Consider the following 22,161-nt stretch of genomic DNA (forward strand, 5'->3'; position numbering starts at 1 on the left):
GAGACAATTGCTCAGTTTGAAGTCACACTGGATAAGTATTGGCAAGGTCAGGAAAAAAAATTAATTATAAGGAAAAAATTAATACAGCGACCTACCGCCAGCCACAGTGTCCTGGCTACTATACCGGAGCCACAGGCCCTTTAAATGGGCCTCTTCCGGGGAATCATCTGTGAGTACAATGGGAGTCTCCTCTGTTATCATCTTGCTACGAACAGCTTCAAAATGGAAGAAACCAAATACGAATTGTACACTAGAGAGGGGACATCGACTAAAACCTACAGTCCGTATGTCCATTTTATACGATTCCTAACGCTACTAACTAAAGGTGAGGAATAGAGCATAGATGCTAAGGGAGGTGGTATATGAGGTAAATAAAACAATACTGGAATGGTTTGGGCATGTGAAAATAAGAAGTGAAGAAAGACAAGAGAAAAAAGCGTGTGGGGGGGGGGCAGATGTGGATGGGGTAAACTTGAGAAGACCTACAATGAGATGGATGAATGGGGTAAAGGGGATCCTTAAATAAAAATGGAATGTTTCTTAAGCAGGAAAGGATGAGGGCAAGAGACATTTGAGTGGAGAGTGGATGTGGAGGGTTGATAGATTGACGGGGCCGAAAGGAATTTCTTCTTGCCTGCTATACAATTTCTTGAGTGGATGAGGGGAATGGTTCTTTCTTCCTTTACGGGAACCCACAGAGAACCACTCACGGGCAGTATAATTTGCGAGCGCTGATCGGGGGATCTGAGGGTTAGGGACAGGATTTGTCCTGGGAGTGGGGTTAGGATAAGAGTTAAGGGAGGGATCAGAATATGTTGGTGCTTGATTGGTATGTGTGGTGTTTTAGGTTGTGACTGCCTTTACTTGTTCGTGCATTTTTTGGGTGTAAGTTTCTTTATGTCATTCAGACTCTCTCGCTCAGACAAATGGCAACTGTCCTCGCTTATACAGCGTTACAAGGTCGGGCTTCAGTTTGATGCCGGCTCCCTCGGGCTGCATTTTGATGCCGGCTCCCTCGGGCTGCAGTTTGATGCCGGCTCCCTCGGACCGTCCCTAGGCCGCCTTTCTCACCAAAATAAAGACAAGAAACTCAGTTTAATTACATTTTCCTACACCATAGTAACGATTAGGTTACACTGGCTGCCCATTCGAGTCTCCATGGTGGTCACTGATGAGAAAGTTGAGTTCCTCCCCATCCAACAAAATTATTTCACACCTCCCAAACCCAACGGCAGAAAAATTAGGCAGTAGGAAATGCACGTAAATCCACAAGACTAACATTTGTTTTAAGAAAAGATTAGACAACTTTATAGATGGAGGTAGCAGGTGGTAATAGACGTGGAAATGCGTAGTGTAGGCCTTATGGTCTCTTGCAGTCTCCTTCATTCTTATACTCTTAAGAGTCAGTACAAAAGCCAAGCAAACTCCAGAAACGACTGAAGATGAACTTACAGACGTTTTTTCAAATGAAAAAAAGTTCACGTGGAGTTAAACCAGCTATCTTGTTCATCGTAGCACCGTCTGCCACGCCGGGAAAGATGGCGGGAGATTCCTTCCTCGGTTCCCGAGGATGTCTGTACTTAGTGAACTCCCGGTGACCCTTTATATTCACCGGGACCAGGTCATGACGCTCAGCACAGCTGAGGGCTGCAGATGTCTCAGGAGACTCTTTTTGTCCGACCCACCGCGGCGTGTTGGACCTCAAAGCCCCGTTTGTCCGACCCGATACGGATGCTCTTGATCGAATACGGTTTTATGAAGGCGTGATATACATCTCGCCCATCCATTCATTGATATAATATTAGTAGTCATCCTGGCACTACATATTTTGGGTGTCTGAGGTGGTGCTACACTGATGGCAAAACTGGACAATAGCAACGTAGCTTCCTCTCCAGCAGAGAACAACGAATAGTTGTAGTAGGGGAACTGTCAGATGGCAGCAATGTCGTTAGTGGAGTCCCTCAAGGCTAAGTGCTGGGTCCCCTGCTCTTCCTGATCATGATTGGGGGGACAAAGAGCTGGACCTGGAGCTCTCTGCCGCTGCACCTTTCGCTGATTACACTAGGATATCCAAGAAAATCAGTTCGCAACAAGATGTGCAGCTACTACAACAAGACTTAGGTAGAATCCTGAAGTGGGCGGAGACAAACAACATAGCAGTAATGTGCACAGACATTGCAAGGGGCAGGTGCTTTGGGCTGGAAATTGGGCACTTCACTCTTTTGTACTATTCGTATTTGGCAACTATCCGGCAGGGTGCAACACCATTTTCCACATTATAATTTCTGGATGGTAAGATGGAAAAAGCCTGTGAGAAATAATTTTTCATTCATTTTTATATATCTTTGTGAAGGGCAGTTTTGGGGCAAAGGGGCAGGTGCTCGGGCACCCCCAGCAGCCCCCCCCCCCTCTGCACGGGCCTGCAACATAGCCTTCAACGGGGAAAAATTTGAGCTTATACGGTAACGAAAATCATAAAACTTTACACACTCGACAAAATACATTTGTGTCCAAAAAGATATTGAGGTTAAGGTGGTAGTAAAGACCTGGGGATGAACATGAACAAAGGTGCCACTTTCTCACACCACATTACAAAAATAATAGTGAAAGCGAGGCAGCTATCAGGCTGGATCCTGAGGACTTTCCACACAAGTGAAAGGTTGCTTGATAACGCTGTGGAAATCATAAGTGCTACCTCATCTTGAATAATACTGCCATTTCTGGTCCCTAAACAAAATTCGGGTCACATGAAGAATTATCACCCCAGAACGCCCACATGAAGAATCGTCACCCCTTGAGATCCCACCTGAAGAACTGTCACCCCAGAACGCCCACCTGAAGAATCGTCACCCCATGAGATCCCACCTGAAGAACTGTCACCCCAGAACGCCCGCATGAAGAATCGTCACCCCTTGAGATCCCACCTGAAGAACTGTCACCCCAAACCGCCGAATATCAACAGTGGAATAAATATTAGGTTTGGTTAGGTTGAATGAAGGTTATGCTTATTGTCATCAACTTATACAGCCGAAGAATCGTAAACCCAGGATGGCCCACATGAAGAATTGTCACTCTAGAATAGCCCACGTGACGAATTGTCACCCTGTTGAAGTCTGGGGTGACGATTCTTTGTGTGATCCCAAAATTCCAGAAAAAAAAACAGAGCTGGAATGCCCACAGCAATCTTTCCCAAGCAAGACCCAAGGGAAACAACATCTTAGCTATTGGGAAAGACTTGTGAATCTGCCTGTACTCCCTCCAGCGGCGTAGAAAGAGGCACATCACAAAAAAAAAAAAAAAAAAAAAAAAAAACCTCACCCGAGAAGAGGAAGGTTGTGTTTATGTCAGGACCATCTCGTGGAACATCTAAAAATAGAATAGAATAAAAATAGGACCTTGGCACACCACATTTTCACCAACAATGGAACACGACACTTCAACTGTACCCCGGTAAAACTGAAAAAAATCTGAACGGTGCTTCACTTGAAACCTCCAAACCATTGGTTGACTAAAATTCCGGATCAACCAACCACGCTAGGATACCCAAGCTCCAACTCCAATGGCCTACTAAACTGGACCATGGAGGCAAGAGAGCTGGCTGGCCTCAGTGAAGATCCATCTTTGCTAATAACTGACGATATGAACCTCGACTATGTACATCTGTTCTTAGTTATATTATATCTTGTTTAGAAGTGCACACCTATGCGATATAGCAATAGAAAATTAAATGCTAATTTTGTAAACTATAATATTTCAATGTAATATATGTTATTCTTGGCGGAAATTTACAATAGAAAACGTTGTTAAAAGCTATAAACAAACGTAGCCGCTTCGGTTGGTTAAGACGCCATCTTTGTTTTGGTAGAAGCGGAGGCCGAAGAAATTAAAGTGTGATAAAATTGTCTATTTCAACCTAACGTAACCTACCTACCTCACCTACATTTAGTAATACGGTACCTGTAATTCTAGAGGTCATCAGGGTCATCGTCGTCGTCTCCGACCTCCGAATCCATAAAAACAAAGATGGCGTCTAAAGGAGTCGAAGCGACTTCATTCGTTTCTGTATAGGCTTTAGCAACGTTTTCTGATATTGATTTCCGCCAAGAGAAATATTTATTACATTGATGTATTATAATTTGCAAAATTAATATTTTATTCTGTAATGCTATACCGGGTAGGTGTGCAATTCTAATGTGTCATCCTCGCAATTTTTACACTTTTTCTATATTTATATAGTTCTCTGTAGACGCTTGTACTACGCGTCACTAGGCCTGCGGTCGGTCTGCGGTCAGGTCGGCCAGCCGGGTCGACCGCTCGACCCTCACAGGCCGACGCTCACACCTGAATAAAAAAAAAAAAAAAAAAGCAGGGTTTCATTTACTCCCAGGGTAACCTAATCCAAGAAATATAACCATGTTATCTTGATGACCCCAGAGTGTGTATACGATTGCATAATAATAAAACAAAACAAACTACAACAACATCCAAAATCCACTATTTTCTAAATCTAGCACTAACCAACACAGTAGAACAAAGAAGGGAACTAATTATTCTTTTAAGTGGTGGGTGAACGGATCGTCATTCATTACTTTCTTAAATTTTGTGATTCGTTCTTTCGTTGTTGAACAGGTGCAGACGCAGCGACCAGTAAGCGGGAAGAACAAGTTGTGTTTGGAATTATTGGCTTAACTGAAAGCTGAGAATAAGATTTAAAGTTTGTTGAGGGATGTTATGCATCTAGTAGGGAGGTATGTGTACATTAGATCATAATGCAGATTCTGTTCTAATCGAGTTCATGTAATCGTGTTTCTTTACATTTACTAAGCTGGTTTACATGAACATAAACACAGGTTTCACAGCGTAGCTCCACAACTTTTGAATTGTCGTGTTTATATTCTAGCATTTGTTTTGGCCATTTAGTACATATTTTGCAGGTAAGAACACAATGGTGATAATACAATACATTTTGTTTGTATTACTGGCAATTGGCATTCCTAGAAATATGCAAGTAGTCTAAATCCCAAATGTCACCATCATAATGTCTATATTCGCAGTTCATATGCTGATAAATAATTCAGCAATACAATCGAACAGTGTAGTTTTTAGTTACGCTTTTTCAAAATTAAAATTTTTATATAATGGAAATAATTTTTTATAATAAATGTTCTGCAGAATTAATGTGGGAAATTGCTTTTCAAAGTGATAAAAAGGGAAGCAGGAGTATTGAGGCTTATTTACTGCATTACTATGTTCGAATAAAAGATGTAACATTTATAACGATAGACTCAGCATTATGATTATTACAATTTACTTGGTAAGATGTGATCTTAGCATCCGTGAGAGACAAGTATGTTGCATAGTTAGGTATATATTATTATTACTGTATAATTTATTGATGATAGTTATGGAAATTTGAAGTTGTAAGTAGTTGACTATTAATCGCAATTTGGTTTGCCTTTGATAGTTTTATGTTGACAAGAGTGTAAGATCTAACTCATCTCTGTAATCTATTTCTGTGCAGCCTGTCCCAAGTCAGCCCAAAACCTAAATATGGCATCTAGGTTTTGGTAACTAGCCTATATGACCTAACCTAACCATCACCTAAAAACACTATACTGTAACTACTTCAATAAATTGCTCCTATTAATTTTTTCTAATATTTTTCTCAACAAATCATGGGAAAGTAATGATAGTATTGCTGAGTACAAAGAATATAAATTTGATACAAAAGTGGGGGACAATTTTGAAAATGTTAAGAAGATTGAAACCTATTACTTTTGGGTAGTATTACCCTAACATAGGAAATCTTTCATATTTGAGAAATGTCATCATTGTGGATGTGGTGAGCTAGTGGTTCAGTTTGTAGTAGGTGGAGTTTAGGAGCTTTAATTGAGACATTATAGATTTCCTGTCCATGGAAATGTTAGAGAAAAAATACAGGCTACCTTTATTTTTTCAGTGTTCATTGATTTCATAAGTTATAAGAGCATAATCAAAGCAGATAGAAACCATCTTGAAAATGATTATTTTGACATTTGAAAATAATTTGCTGACATTTGTAAGTATGACAAAAATGTCAGTCTTTCATACCAAAACTTGTAGTGGAGAAAATGTCTCTATATTAGAAAAAATGCATGTTTAATGATGCTTTGACCATAAGATGATAGAATCATAATGGAAAACAAATGTAAAAACAAAGCCGTTTGGTATGAAACCCTTTGGTGGGTGATGTACAATTGTATTCTTTTAAAAATCAGTAGTGCTGTTATTAGTTTCCGATGATATTTAGAATATTTTGTTTAGAAAAACAAGTTTGATGAGAGCAAAACAAAGAAGTGGAGGGTGAGATTAACTTCTGAAACCATATAATATATCTATATACCATAAAGCATTTTCCTCTTCACAAGGGAGGTAGCCAGCTAAATGCATACACCCACCCACTGGCTGGGTCAGAAGCAATGCAGCAAGACACAGCACCTCCATATAAGGGCCCTATAACTGAAGCTAGTTTATCCCCATCACTTGATTTTGATAGCGACCCTCCCTCCTTATCTCCTCATGAGTAAATAAAAGAAAATTACTAGAAATCAATTTGTGATGTGTCAGTTTATCAGCCAGAAGATTAACTTAATTTCCAAAACCATATGAATATTAAGTATATAATATTTCATATATCTAAATTCTATTCTATATACCAAATGCTTCTTCCCCATTGTAAGGGAGGTAGCTAACCAAGGCATACATCCAACCACACTTATTTAGCCTCTTCAATACAAGTCAAATTCTCATGCACAGCATCGGATGCCATATGTACGATGCATCACACTACTTGCATTATAAGATATAAAAGTTACCACTATATTACTCGTTCTCTTTCACTCTGAGTAGTAATAAACACAGAAAACGTGATCAAACCAGTTCACAGAAGTCAGGGGTCACTCGGCTACACTAAATATAATAAAAACGCTGATGCTGGCATCCATGTACACCCACTTGGACCACATGACGCCTACGTAGACATCATCGTATTGAAGAGGTTAATGACACAGTTACCAGGGTTCTTGTTTAAGTCCTCCCAGACCCTCTTATGCCTTGACTTTTCATAGAAGAAACGTACAAAGAGCAGGATCCTCAGTACCATATTTCCATCCAACTTGTCACCTTCTTCCTCTCACCATAGGAGGATCCTGAAGAGAACCAGTCATAGAAATGATTAAGAACAGACTCAAGGGATCAATATAAAGGGGAGACAGCTGGAGTACAATTCCTCTATGAGTAGAGGATTTAACCCTTAATATAGATAAATGATGTGTTGCTCTAGTCTTCAGGGTCACCCGAGAACAGTCCTTAATGTATTGGCTGCATGTTACCATACAGTCATAACCATAGTATAGGGTACTCACAGTATGCAGCATAAAGGGATTTCTTATTGTCTTCTCTATTTACTCATGAGGGAATGAGGAGGGAGGAGTGCCCTGTAAGGGGTAAACCAGCTTTAGATGTTGGACCTTGTTTTGGATATGCTGTTTCTTGCTTCTGACCAGGGCATTGGGAAGGCGAAAGTGATGGATCTTCATCCACAAGTAGTTAAGAGATTTTTAAAGGGGAAAGGAATGGTTAATTGATGGGTGTGTCTGCTCAACAGACATATGTACATTGACAGCTCCTTTCACCTCATTCATCCATCTTGTTCTTGGTCTTCCTCTTGAAATCACTATCTGCTTGTGATTATGGCTACCCCCCATGTAAGGGGGAAAAAGCCTTTGGTATATGTATGTATGTATGCTTGTGCTTTCCACATTTCTTGTTAGTCTTTAGTGTTTGTTTCTTTCATATATTGTAACCATTTCAATACTGTTCTTCTTTGTCTTAAAACTTTCTTCCCATCCTTCTTCTGTGCTTCTTCTTCACATTTTTTTTACTCAATACATTTTGTTAACACCATATTTCTCAAACACCTCATCTCAAGATTAGTCTTTTACATTCACCCTCCGTTATATTTCAAATATCTGCGTATTACAACACAGTGGGTACAATCACTACTTTATACAACCATCTCCTTGCATTCGTCCTCAAACACCTATTTCTCATAACACTTTCATTTCACCCATACATTTACTTGCTTCCTTTATTCTATTATTCTCCTCCATATTCACATTCACTACTCAATTCACTGCTACATGCATCTCCAGATACTTAGAACCCCATTTCTTCCAGTCCCTCACCCTTTACATACTTTAACCACCATCATTCATTGTATATGTGAACACTACTTGTACCCATGTTCATTTGCAAGATTTTTCTCTTGTCACATAGCCATCCAAATTCAATCACCAACTGCTTAATTCTTTCCTTGGGATTAGCCACAAGCACAGTGTCATCAACAAATAACATGTGGTTCATTTTCCTCTGTCCTTAAGAACATAAGAATGAAGGAAACTGTAAGAGACCATAAGACCTACACTAGGCAGCTCCACCTACTAATTCCAGCTCCTTGTATTTGCCTTCTGTGCTACTCTAGCTGTATACATATGAACATTTTGTAATGCTTATATTTCAGCAATGAGGGGCAAACGAAAACGGAATGCAAGTGAGACTTCTACGTCCTCCCTTTGGTCAGAGAGTTTTGTTGATTCACCAGCCAGCATAGAACCTCCACAGTCTGTCATGACCGCGTCTGGAATAGGTTCAGTGCCCATGTCCCTGCCAGAGCAGGGTCAAACTCAGGAGGAAATAGTGACAGATGACCCAGGAGTTAGTGTATTGTGTATACAGTTACCATAATGCTTTGGAATTTGATAGAAAAATGTATTCACAATTAATTTTGAAGATATGATTTTATTCAGGTGTTTAAATATGCACGAGTATAAATGTGAATACAAGGCTTAACTTTGCATTGAATTTACATTCTTTTAGGTGGTGAATACTCAGTCAGTTGATCGAGAGCCAGAGAAAACTGGAACAGGAACTCGCCGTAAAATTGTCAAGTACAGTGATAGAATGAAAAATGTGCAGCTTCATTGTGAATGGAACATGTGCCACTTTATATTTAACAGAATGGAGCCATATCACAGCCATGTACAGGAACACTTGGAAGAGGAAAAAGGTAAATTGATTCAGTATTCAAAGACTTTTCATGGCTTGGACTGGGTATTGGACATAGCATTACAGAGCATGAATTAGTAGCACTAAGGTCACTGACCTTGTCTTTGCTGATGGTGCTGTCCTTTTTGCTAAGTTGTTGGAGGTCCTTGTTGCAGCCCTTGTATCACTGCACAGGGAGGTGAAACTGCATGGACTCCAGGTTTCTTGGACCAAGACTTAGGTCCAGGTATTTGGGGGCTTACTGGATTACAGTTCAGTCTTGGAAAGCTTCAATACGAGTAAAAACAGCAACGACTGCAAGAACACTGTAGGAGAGGGGCCAAACTCAGAGTATGGGATCCAATGTATTTAATGTTTCGTCCGGCAGGGCTTCTGAAGAAGTCCTGCTGGGCGAGACGTTAAATACATTGGATCCCATACTCTGTGTTTGGTCTCTCTCCTACAAAACTACCTTGGTAGTGGAGTGCATAACAGTGGTAGGTCATGTCAGGAGGTACTTCAAAGGATTGGCATTGCCCATGGTGTTATGGACACATTCAACCAGAGTATAAGGTGTTGTTGATATTAATGAAGAAGGACTAAGATCCAAATCTTCAAGTCCCTTGTGCTCCTTGTCTTGCTGTACGGCTATGAGATGTGGACATTGAGTGCTGGCTTAAAGAGGCGTCTGAGTGATGGTTACCTGGAAAGCACGGGTCTTCTGCAAGAGGAAACTAAAGGCAACAGACTGACTTGACTGTTGTCCCTCCTTCCTCTATCATTTTGTGTATGACCTTTTCCATTGCTCTGTGAAATACGATCATGGATGATGAATTTTTATGAATTTGCCATTTTGCAGAACCAAACCACAATGAAGGATATATGTGCTATTGGAGAGACTGTGGATTCATTTGCACTGACCAGGGGGAGTACCGTCGTCACGTTTTGTATCATGCATTTCACGCCAAGATTAAGAGTATTGGATCTCTTATATTTGCGGAATCTAACATTGAAGTAAGTAACAAACAAAGAAAGGAGAGCGTGGGGGTGGATGGGGTGAGTGGTTGTGTGTGGATGATGTTTTAACACAGCCCAAATGGATTTCTCCCCATCTTCTCTAATTTCTGCATGAGGGGACAGAGAGTGGGTGGGGAGGGATGCTGTTTGAGTGAAATGGCCTTGTTATGAGTGTGCTGTCTTGTTCTTTTGCTTTTGACCCAGGCAGTGGGCAGGAGACAGGGATGTTCCTTCATCCAAGAGGAGCTAAGATAAAAAGGAAAGAAGGGTGGCAGACAGGAGTGGAATGGGTGGGAGTGGATACAGGCCTTGAGTTGGCTATCTCCTTTATAAGGGGGAAAAATCCCTTGGTTTGTGTGATTCTCCATGGTCTTGGATCATGTGTTGAACTTATGATTGACAGCTATTTCCCTCTGGGAAGAGAGCTCATAGCTCGTATATGACTGATCTATGGGTAATACTGTGACCTTACATGCACACACACTCAACTCCTTGCCCATGAGAGTTGGAGTAACGACTTGCTGTGTAGCAATACTGAAATTATTTTAGCCGTGGATGGGATTTGAACCCGGACCACCATATATATCTATCTATATATATACTAAGAGCTTTTTCCCCCTTACAAGGGAGGTAGCCTAGACAGAGGCATGCACCTATTCCCATCCATTTTACAGCCAACCACCACCCCCTCCATCCCTCCCATCTCAGCTCCTCAGGGATGATGGGTTATCCCTGCATCTGCCAACTGCCCTGGGTCAAATGCAATCAGGGTTGGCTGATTAAAATTATGATGATTTAAATCAGGATTCATTTTTTTTTTTTTTTTAATAACAATATAAAACATACATATACCAAAGGCTTTTTTCCCCCCTTACACAGGAGGTAGCCCAAAAAAAAAAACAAAGGCAGAGAAACCACTCCCACCCATTCCATCCCCTACATACTCCATTCCCCTCTACCCTCTTCCCTCCCTCTTATCTTGGCACCTCGTGGATGACAGGTCATCCCTGCATCCTGTCCACTGTCCTGGGTCAGAGGCAGTGTTGCAAGACATAGCACATCCACAGCAAGGCTGCTTCATTAATTTGGCGACACCCCTCTCCATCCCCTCATGCAGAAAAGGAGAGGACGGGGGAGAAATCCCTTCGGGCCATGTCAATTTAGTTCTCATACATACTCCCTCACTCTCCCCATCCCCCACCCACTCCCCCTCATGCATCACAGCATCATCCATGCACAACCTTTCTCCATTTACCCCTATCTTCTGTCCTCTCCTGTCCTTCCCCAACAGACATTCCCCTCTTTCCCAATGCCCCTTCTACCCCATCCATCCATCTCATCCTAGGTTGCCCCCTCATATTCACTCCTTCCACCTCTGCTTTCCACACCTCTTTTACTAATCTTTCTTCACTCATTCTCTCCATGTGTCCAAACCATCCCAATATAAAAAGAAACGTTTAACTACACCTCTCATTTCTGAGAAATAGAATATGAAAACACTTCCCTTTACAATTCAGTATATATGATAGACATGTGAGAATTTTGATATATTAAGTTATCATATGTCAACCTATGTATGTATTTTTATTTTTCATTTTATTTATTTATTTATTTATTTATATTTATTATTATTATTATTATTATTATTATTATTATTATTATATATATATATATATATATATATATATATATATATATATATATATTTTGCCAAGATAAGAGGAGGGTGGAGGGGAGTGGAGTGTATTAGGGATGGAATGGGTGGGAATGGTTTTTATGCCTTTTTCTTTTTGGATACCTCCCTTGTAAGGGGGGGTAAGCCTTTGGTATATGTTTGTATGTACTTTTTTTTTGGCATGGTAAACTAGTCATGTGAATATGTTGAGGCTAAAGCTACTATTTTTTACAGTGTTTGTTGGACAGCCAAGTGCGCAACTTGATTCCCGAGATTCCTGAGAATTTTGTGTGTGTCTGGGGGAACTGTGATATGAAGTTTGAGTCTACACAAGAGTTTTACTGGCATGTGCAGACCCAAGTCAGTGAAGAAAAACCTGCAGCAGATAAATTCTTTTACTGTAGATGGCAAGGTAAGCTATATTGATATACAGTAAAATTCCTTTTATCTGACCTTCAAGCATCCAAATATTTCAAACATCTGAATTTTTTCTTCATTGTCCCAGGTCAGATAAAAAGTTGAATTTGTCCAAACATCCGACCATCGAGTGGATGTTTAGTTGTTGCTATCGCCACTACCGACTCATTGTTTCTCCTCCACTCTGTTTTGTTGTTTATTATGCTTTTTGTACTGTAAATAAGTGAAAATGTCCCAGACCAGTGATTTTTTTAAAATCTGTTAGTGTACATCCAAACATCCAATCTCGGGTAGGTCTCACCAAGGTCGGATAAAAGGGATTTTACTGTACCACCAATTTCAGCACCTTAAAGGTCCATTCCACAACGTCAGTTTCTCAATGTCACAAACCACATTCTGGATGACAACCTGAATACATCATTGTACATAGCTATCTATATACCAAAGGCTTCTTCCCACTTATAATGTCATATGGCCAGTCACTGTACACTAGAAACTTTAGGAATGGAGTATCTCAGGGCTCTATCCTATCCCCACACCCCACAGCCCAGAAATACAAATCTTTTCTTACACAGGCAACATAATAATTACATGCACACGTTGTAATGTAGAGGCACAGAAATAATACAACCATACCTCGACACACTCAACACCTGGTTCACTACAGACTCAAAATGGCCCTAACTAAATCCACAGCCACACTTCTCACTGACTGGATAGCAGAACATGAATACATACTGTGACTTTTTATCAACAACACCCTCATACCCCCCCCCCCCCCAAAAAAAAAAAAAATATATATATATATATATACACACACACACAATACATTCATAACATTCAAAAGGACACATCACAAACATAAAGACAATGTGTACACTTAGACTCAGTGTGCTTAAATCACTTGCAGGTACAACATTCGGACACAGAAACTACCATTACAGTATATAACATATATGCTCAGTGTTGAATTATGCAAGCCCTGTATGGGTCTCTAACCTTACTGAGAAACCCCACAACACCCTGCAGACTGTACAGAACAAAACCTTAGAGGCTGCACAAATACAACACCTGCAGACCATCTAAACTATGAAACAAAAGTTCTCGAAGTCAAGGGTCACCTTGATATGAAAAGCACACAAACACTTGCCGCAGCCTCCACAAACACATCCCACCCATTACACCACATGGTAGAACACTCACACATGCCAAGAAACGTCAAAACAACACCCAAATACCTGTATCACACACAAATGATCTCTTCCTCCACCACTACCGTGTAACTGCCTCCAGAAGTGATATCCTTAATCATATTACTCACTGCATCATCAAAAGACTGAAAAATAATACACTACTGCATGCCAGACCCCCTGACATCCATCTTTCTGAAGACAGAATCCACCTGACCAGGCTTGGGTGTGGCCACCATCTAGCCCTTCAAAATTATCAGAGGCAGATGGATGAATCCATCGCGGATATCTGTCCAGGATGTAACACTTTACCCTATATTTTTCAACACATTATGGAAGACTGCATTGTGCACATTTATGTCCATATCCATGTAGTGGAATACCACTCTTATACTTTTCAACAGATTACAGATCTCTCCTGTTACCTTCCTTATGTGTGCTTCAGGTTGTCTTTGATTATGATACCTAGTCCCTTTTCTTCCCTTACTTTTATTATTATGTCATTTCTCATTTTACAGTCCATGGTTCTTTTCTTGCTTTGGCCCATTTCCAATATTTTGCATTTCTTTGTGCTAAAATTCATTTTCCACTCCTGACTCTAGGGCAGTAGGGGAGATGCAGGGATGACCTGTCATCCAAGAGGAGCCAAGATAAGAGGGAGGGAGGGAGGGGGGTGAATGGGAGTGGAGTATGTGGGGATGGAATGGGTGGGAGTGGATTTTATTCCTTTGTTTTTTTGGCTACCTCCCTTGTAAGGGGGAAAGAGCCTTTGATGTACGTATTTAAATCTCCTTTTGTATTCTTTATTCAGGTTCGTTTGTAACACTTCACAATCCTCCTCACTTCTCACCCTATTTATGATCTTTGCATCATCAACTAAAAAGATTGCATAGCTATTCCTTTTGTCATGTCATTATCATATATGAGGAACATTACAGGAGCCAAAACTGAGCCCTGTGGTACACCACTGATTACTTTAATTCATTCTGACTCTTCATAAGCCTATCTTTGAAGAAATCTTTATCCATTCCGTTATGTTTTCCAATGAGGCCTCCTATGTTTTCCAATTTCCATGTCAGTTGCTTATGTGGCACTTTGTCAAAGGCTTTCTCTAAGTCCAGATATACACAGTCCACACATCCCTCTTGTGCAGCACATCAGTCACTCTCAAGTAAAAACTTAGCAGGTTGGTTAGTTATACAGGATTTTCCTGTGTGTGTGTGTGTCTTCATGTACATGTATAGGGTTGATAAGATTGATGTAAAATGTGAGAGGATATTGATAAAGATAAGGTTTATGGTTGTAGTGTAAAAAAGTTAGGAGAGCCAAGTAATTATAGGCAATGAAAAGATGGACAATGTCAAAGATATCTCAATTAGTTTTTCAGTTAGAGCCCTTGGTATAAGTTAAGCATAGTTTAAATGAGAGAAAAAAATCACTCGTAAGATATATATATATAATTTTTTGACGTGTTTTAATTTTATTACTGTTTGAACAGACTGCAAGTACAAGCATGAGAACCTTTCAAAGCTGCAAGACCATACACGAAGTCACACACAGGAGAAGTGCACAGGTTGTCCTAACTGTGGGGCAGTCTTCGCCACAATTACAAAACTGCGGGATCACTGTCTTCGGCAACTACCAGATGAGCGTAGGTTTCATGGATTTATGATTTATGAATAATACCTTTAGTTCTGGATACTTCCCATAGAAAATAAAATTTTCTATTTTTACCTCTCAATAGGGGGGGGAGTGTGTGACGAGGACTGATGTCATATTTTTCTGGTCTTTGATCAAACCTTTTGGAGTTTTATGATTTTTTGTTTTGTTTGACCAAATGACAAGAATCTTGTCATCATCATCATCAATTGACATTCATTTTTATGTGGTAGTATAAGCTCAGCAGTGTTTGAGAATAGTTGTTTATTTCTTTGTATAATTAAAGTGATATTAAATGTAGGATTCATTTTAGAATGGGTACAGTAGTTAGAATTAGCAAGGCCCAGAGAGGTGAAATAGGACATATTAGGACTTTACACTGATATTAGGTGACTCGGCACCCATGTAATTATTCTGGGGGATATCTAAATGAGTCAGTCAACCTATTGCCTCTGGTCTCTTGCAGAAGACCAGCATCATCAGGGAACCTGGCAGCAGTCTCTGGGCAGGACCATAAATTATTTAGAGAAAAGATATTGTGTTGTCTGGGAATTGTTAGTGTGGGGCATTGTAGTATGAGGTATTCTATATGATGGTTGCATCTGGGGCAGTCTGAACCTTTGGCAAGGCATATTTAATGTTGGTACTGTGTTGGCGATGCTTGTTGGCTGAGCGGGTTAAGGCGTCATTACTTGCGGCGCAGGCCTAGATCAGCGTTTCTCAACTGGGGTTCCCCGGAACCCTAAGGTTCCACAAAAGGTCCCTAAAGGTTCTGCAAGAACAAGTGAGATAAGCTAATGCACTTTTGATTTTTAATTTAATTTCACATACGCAATATAATTAAACACGCATGACATATTCTTGGGTATTGTAATAATGTAATATAGACAGCATCCTATCTGACCTATTATTATGATGGTATATGTTTTTTTTTTTTTTTTTTTTGCGTAGGGGTTCCTTGAGACATGCAATTTATTTCAAAAGTTACGCAAGGGTAAAAAGGTTGAGAAACGCTGGTCTAGATGATGATGATTCGAACCCTGCTTAGGGCAAGTTGAACTAAGGGCATGGTTTGTTAAATTCCATGCTACAAAGTCCTCTGTAAGGGGCACTGTCCTAGCCTCCTGACGTTAAACCAAATCAATCATCAATCATCACTGTGTTCATGATAATACCAGCAGAAAATAGGTCTGGCCATAGATTCAAATTGCCCCCAATGCACACAAAAGACACAAAACACTTCATACTAGAATATCTAGATAGATATATAACCTACTTGGATACATATTGGGTTGTAGCCATACAAGCCTGTCTGGTTTGTTTGTACTCTAGTCATTTTATTCACATTTAGCCTAATATCTTATTCCTTGCAGTACTCCCCTATCGGTGTTCTCACTGTTCAAGAAGATTTTCAATTGTGCGTTTACTACGAGACCACGTGCGAACCCACGTAAATCATTTCAAGTGTCCTCAGTGCGAGATGACGTGCACTAGCAGGGTTATCTTGAACAACCACATCAGGTATCGCCACCTCACAGCCAGGGCCTTCAAGTGTACAATGTGTACGAGCAGGTTAGTATGCTTTTGATGATTTTATACATACATACTCCTCTACAAGAGAGATAGTCAAGTCAAGAGGCATGTACCTGTTCCTACCCATTTCACTCTCACTACCCCCTCCACCTCTCCCATCTCAGCTCCTCATGGATGACAGGGGGTCATCCCTGTATCTTGCCCGCTGCCCTGGATCAGACACAATGTAGCAAAACATAGTACACCCACAGCAAGGCTGCTTTACTTAATCGGCAAACCCCCTCTCCGTCCCATCATGCAGAAAAAATAAAGATGTGGAGAAATCCCTTCGGGCTGCGTCTCATTATCATTCATGCATAAGCATCTCCTATCCCTTCCTTTCTTGTATAAGAGTATCATCCATACACAGTCATTCTCCACTCATCCCTATCTCCTGCCTTCTCCCTTTCTTGCTCAACAGACATTCCCCTCTTGCTCAGCATCCCCTTCACCTCATCTATCCATCCATTTCATCCTCGGTGGCAAGGGTTATGGGCATGGGACTTGAGGTGGTTAAAGAAAATGGAGAGAAGTTGTTTGGTGATGAAACTGCACTTGTGGCAGGGTCAGAGGCGGGGATTAAGGGAGTTAGTGATAGAGTTTGGGAAGGTATTATGTGATAGGAGAAATCTGAAGATAAATGTGGGTAAAAGCAAGGTGATGAAGTGCACAAGGGGAGAGGATAGCAGTGAGTTGAAAGTAAGTCTTCAGGAGAGAGGCTGGAGGAAGTGGATAGCTTTAGGTATTTGGGGTCTCATGTGGCAGGAAAGGGAGGAATGGAGGTGGAGGTAAATTGTAGATTGAGAGGAGGTGCTAAGATGGGAGGGAGGGTAGAGGGGTGTGGAGTGTTTTCAGGGATGGAATGGGTGGGAATGATTTTATGCCTTTTCCTTTTTGGCTACCTCCCTAGTAAGGGGGAAAAAGCCTTGGTATATGTATGTATGTATGAGAGATGCAAGTAAATGTTTAAGGGGATTAAAAAGTGTCATGAGAAATAGGCATCTGAGAATGAATATAAAGAGGAGAATTTATGAACGGGTGATTGTGACGACGGTTTTCTAAGAGGCAGAGACTTGGAGTTTAAGAGAGGCAGAGAGAAAATGTTTGAATATGTTCGAGGTGAAATGCTGGAGAAGCATGGTAGGAATTACAAAGTTGGATAGAGTGAGAAATGAGAGAGTGAAGAGGAAAGGAGATGACAGATAGGGCTGATGAAAGAGTATTAGGATGGTTTGGACACATGGAAAGAATGAGTGAAAAAAAGAAATTAATAAAAAGTGTGGAAGTCGGAGATAGAGGGAGTGAATTTGAGGGGATTACTGAGGATTAGATGGATGCATGGGTTGAAAGGGCCATTGAGCAAGAGGGGAATGTCTGTTGAGCAAGGAATAGAGAAGGCAAGTGATAGGGATGAGTGGAGAGTGGCTGTGTATAGATGATACTGTTATGTGAGGAAGGGAGGGGAGGGGGATGGTAGGGGAGTAAATGGTGGTTATATGTGAATGATGTTTTGATGTAACCCCGAAGGGATTTCTCCCTGCCTTCTCTTTTTCTGCATGAGGGGATGGAGAGGGGGGTTGCTTAAGTGGAGCGGCCTTGGTGTGGATGTACTGTGTCTTGCTACATTGCTTCTGACCCAGGGAGGGAAGGGTGGTGAAGGGAAGTGGAATAGATGGGAGTAGGTAAATGTCTTTGACTTGGCTACCTCTCTTATAAGGAGGAAAAAGCATCCTCAAGTAGCTATCTATCTATATACGTACATTGGTATATGTATGTATATAGATAGATAGGTACTTGAGGATGCTTGCTGGTCAGGTGGGTTAGAATGTCCCTACTTACAGTGGTCATCAAGGTGACAGTAATTCAAACCCTTCCACCAGTGAGTTGGACCTAGGGTTCATTAAATTTCGAACTACAAAGTCCTCCTCAGTTAGGGGCACAGTCCTAGTCTCCTGGTAGGGGGAGTTTGCAATGTTAAACTGAATCACCATCAGCTACTTGAATTTATGGTCCTGGAGCCGCAACGTCTATGTCGTGGGCTCTACGCAGGTGGCACCGATCCCCAAGAGGAGCTACGACTGCCTTGGACAGACAGTCTAGGGAACGACAACAACTTGAATTTATGGGAAATCGTCTATGGTATTTAAAGGTAAAAATGAATGAATAAATAGATGAACAAACAAATAGTTAAATAGATGTATAGATAATAATGATAATAACAAAAGTTATTTTTTGTGTTTTCTCAAAACCTTTCCAGATTCAAGACTGGTCTATGGTATAGATAAAAATGAATGAATAGATAAATGAACAAACAAATAGTTAAATAGATATATAGGTAATAATACATTCATATACCAGTCTTTTTCCCCCTTACAAGGGAGGTAGCCTACATACTCCACTCCCCACTACCCTCTTCCCTCCCTTTTATCTTGGTACCTCCTGGAAGACGGGTCATCCCTGCATCTTGTCCACTGCCCTGGGTCAGAAGCAGTGTCGCAAGACACAGCACATAGATACATACATATACCAAAGGCTTTTTTCCCCCTTACAAGGGAGGTAGCCAAAAAATAAAGGCATAAAAACCACTCCCACCCATTCCATCCCCATCACACTCCACCCCCCTCCACTTCCTCTTATCTTGGCACCTCCTGGATGATGGATCATCCCTGCCGGGACAGCACATAGATATTATTGATAATAGTAAAAGATATTTTTTGTTTTTTCAAAACCTTTCCAGATTCAAGGCAATGGTTGACCTGCAGAAACACATGGTAGTACACATGGATATGAAAGCTTATAGCTGCAGTTTCCCTGGCTGTACATTTAGCTGCAGGGCCATAAGCACACTTCTCAGGCATACAAAGAAGGTAAACTGATAATTTTTTCTTTGTTTTACGTTACAAAATATGGGGGGAAAGGACATTTGGTATGTATATATGTATGCACAAAATGTGCATATGGTTTAAGGTTTGTGGAGTTGCATGAGTTTTTGTTGGAGTTGTCTTATAGTATGTTGTGTATTTACCTAGTTGTATCTTACGGGAAGGGGAGCTATGCTCGTGGGGTCCTGTCTTTGTATCTCATAGCGCCTAGTTTTCTTTTGAGTTTGTGTAAGGTTTTTGCACATACTATTGTTTCGTCTAGTTTGTTCCAGACATCCACCGCTCGGTGTGGAAACCTGTTTTTTCAGTTTTCTTCTATAACTGTCCTTTTTGAGTATCTTTTCATGCCCCCTTGTATTGTATTTCTCTTATCCTAATCTAATAAGTGCTCTCTATCAAGGACTTCCATGCCTTTCATGATGCTGTAGGTGGTGAGCAGGTCACCTCTTTCTCTTCTTTTTCCAGTTTTGATAATCTCTCTTCATATGACAGTTTGAAAGTGTTGGGGTCATTTTTGTAGTTGCTCTCTGGATTCTTTCAATCTTTATGCTCTTTTTGGTACTGGGTGACTATAGTGTTGCAGCATACATCAGTCTAGGCCTTATTATTGTGACTAATATTTTTTTACCGTTCTTCATCCAAATAAGTAAAAACCACCTTTATTGATCTTAGTAAGTTGTAGGATTCTCCAACAATTTTGTTTATCTGTTTATCAGGGGACATGTCATTTGTGATGATTACTCTCAGGTCATTTTCAGATTCCACTTTCTTTACTAACTTTGTTCTGATTTTATATTGTCTTGATATATATATATATATTTTTTTTTACTTTTTCTGAATTCTATTATGCTACATTTCTTGATGTTTAAGTGTGTGTGTGTGTATACATACATATACTAAAGGCTTTTTCCCCCTTACATATACACATATCAAATGGATTCTTCCCCCATATAAGGGAGGTAGCCAGCCAAAGCATGCAACTGCCCTGTTTGACAGTTGAAATAACATGTAGTATTATAGTGTTGAAGCGGCCTTGCTGTGGATGTGCTGTGTCTTGTGACACTGCTTCTGATCCAGGGCAGTGGGCAAGGTGCAGGGATGACCCGTCATCCAGGTGCTCAGATGGGAGGGAGGGTGGGAGGGGTGTGGAGTGTATTTGGGGATGAAATGGGTGGGAGTGTTTTTATGCCTTTCCCTTTTTGGCTACCTCCCTTGAAAGGGGGAAAAAGCCTTGATATATGTATGTATGTATGTATTATAGTGTTGATATTGTAATAGCACTGATTTATTCTATCAGTACTGTAATAATACAATTTTTATATTGTCATTATTGTTATAGCCCTTGGTTTTCTGTTGTATGTATAGAAATTGTTTTATAATCTTAGTTATGTTTCTGTTTGGCTACCCCCCTTGTAAGGGGGAAAAATCCTTGGTATATGTATGTATGTAGTTATGTAAATAGGTTTCTCATTGAGATTCATGTTTTCCCAGACACACCAGGGCATAAGCAAAGCCCCATATGCATGCCACATCTGTCAAACGGTTACTTTTTCTACTGGCACCACTCTTACAAAACATCTCAAGACCAAACATAATCTGCACTGGCCCTCAGGACACTCGCGATTCAAGTAAGTTGACTGTTTATATTACTTTGAATTATGTTTGTCATGATGTTGTGATGCATGAGGTGGAATATGTGGGGAATGGGGGGTGAGGTAGTATGTGTGAGAAAAATTTGACGCAGCCTGAAGGGATTTCTCCCTGTCTTCTCCTGTACTGCATGAGGGGACGGAGAAGGGGGGGTTGCCGACTTAATGAAGAGGCCTTGCTGTGGATGTGCTGTGTCTTGTGACACTGCTTCTGACCCAGGGCAGTGGACAAGATGCAGGGATGACTCGTCATCCAGGAGGTGCCAAGATAAGAGGGAGGGTAAAGGGTGGAGAGGAGTGGAGTGTATTAGGGATGGAATGGGTGGGAATGGTTTTATGCCTTTGTTTTTTGGCTACCTCCCTTATAAGGAGGAAAAAAGCCTTTGGTATGTGTATGTATCTATGTATGTTTATCATTCTGTAGTCAAAATGCTTTGTATTCACTGAATCTGTCTATCTGTTTTTTTATTAGAGTGAGTATCATAACTGGAGTTACAGCATTATTTGGAATAAATTTAGAAATACACTTATTTGATTCATTTAATGTGAATCGTAGGGGTTGTGTAGATCAGATTTTTGTGGTAAGACAGATATGTGAGAAAGCTATAGGAAAAGGTAAGGATGTTTTTTGGGCTTTTATACATATACCAAGGCATTTTCCCCCTTACAAGGGAGGTAGCCAAAAAGGAGAAGGCATAAAATCATTCCCACCCATTCCATCCCTGAATACACTTCACACCCCTCCACCCTCCCTTTTATCTTAGCACCTCCTGGATGACGGGTCATCCCTGCACCTTGTCCACTGCCCTGGGTCAGAAGCAGTGTCGCAAGACACAGCACATCCACAGCATCTGGAAAAGGGTTTTGACAGGGTAGACAGGAAGGCACTGTGGGAGGTATTGCAGATAGATGGGATAGGAGGAAAGCTGTTAAGAGCAGTCAAGATTTTTTATGAGAGTAGTAGAGCATGTTTTAGGATTAGAAATGAAGAGATGAGTGGTTTGAGGTAAAGGTGT

The 22,161-nt window shown here is 40.7% G+C and overlaps 1 protein-coding gene across 1 annotated transcript; it reads left to right on the forward strand.

Moving 5' to 3' along the window:
- Window positions 1-4,828: 4,828 nt before the first annotated feature.
- LOC143023946 (histone H4 transcription factor-like) lies at window positions 4,829-21,128 on the forward strand. Its single transcript, XM_076182619.1, has 9 exons — window positions 4,829-4,934; window positions 8,561-8,754; window positions 8,917-9,106; window positions 9,944-10,098; window positions 12,011-12,188; window positions 14,882-15,034; window positions 16,416-16,614; window positions 19,352-19,481; window positions 20,988-21,128. Exons 2-9 carry the CDS (start codon window positions 8,563-8,565, stop codon window positions 21,126-21,128), a joined length of 1,338 nt encoding a protein of 445 aa, XP_076038734.1. The 5' UTR covers window positions 4,829-4,934; window positions 8,561-8,562.
- The last annotated feature ends 1,033 nt before the right edge of the window (window positions 21,129-22,161 follow it).

The sequence above is a fragment of the Oratosquilla oratoria genome, unplaced genomic scaffold (assembly GCF_046742065.1).
Source record: "Oratosquilla oratoria isolate Oo_2021 unplaced genomic scaffold, ASM4674206v1 SCAFFOLD72, whole genome shotgun sequence".
Lineage (NCBI taxonomy): Eukaryota > Metazoa > Arthropoda > Malacostraca > Stomatopoda > Squillidae > Oratosquilla > Oratosquilla oratoria.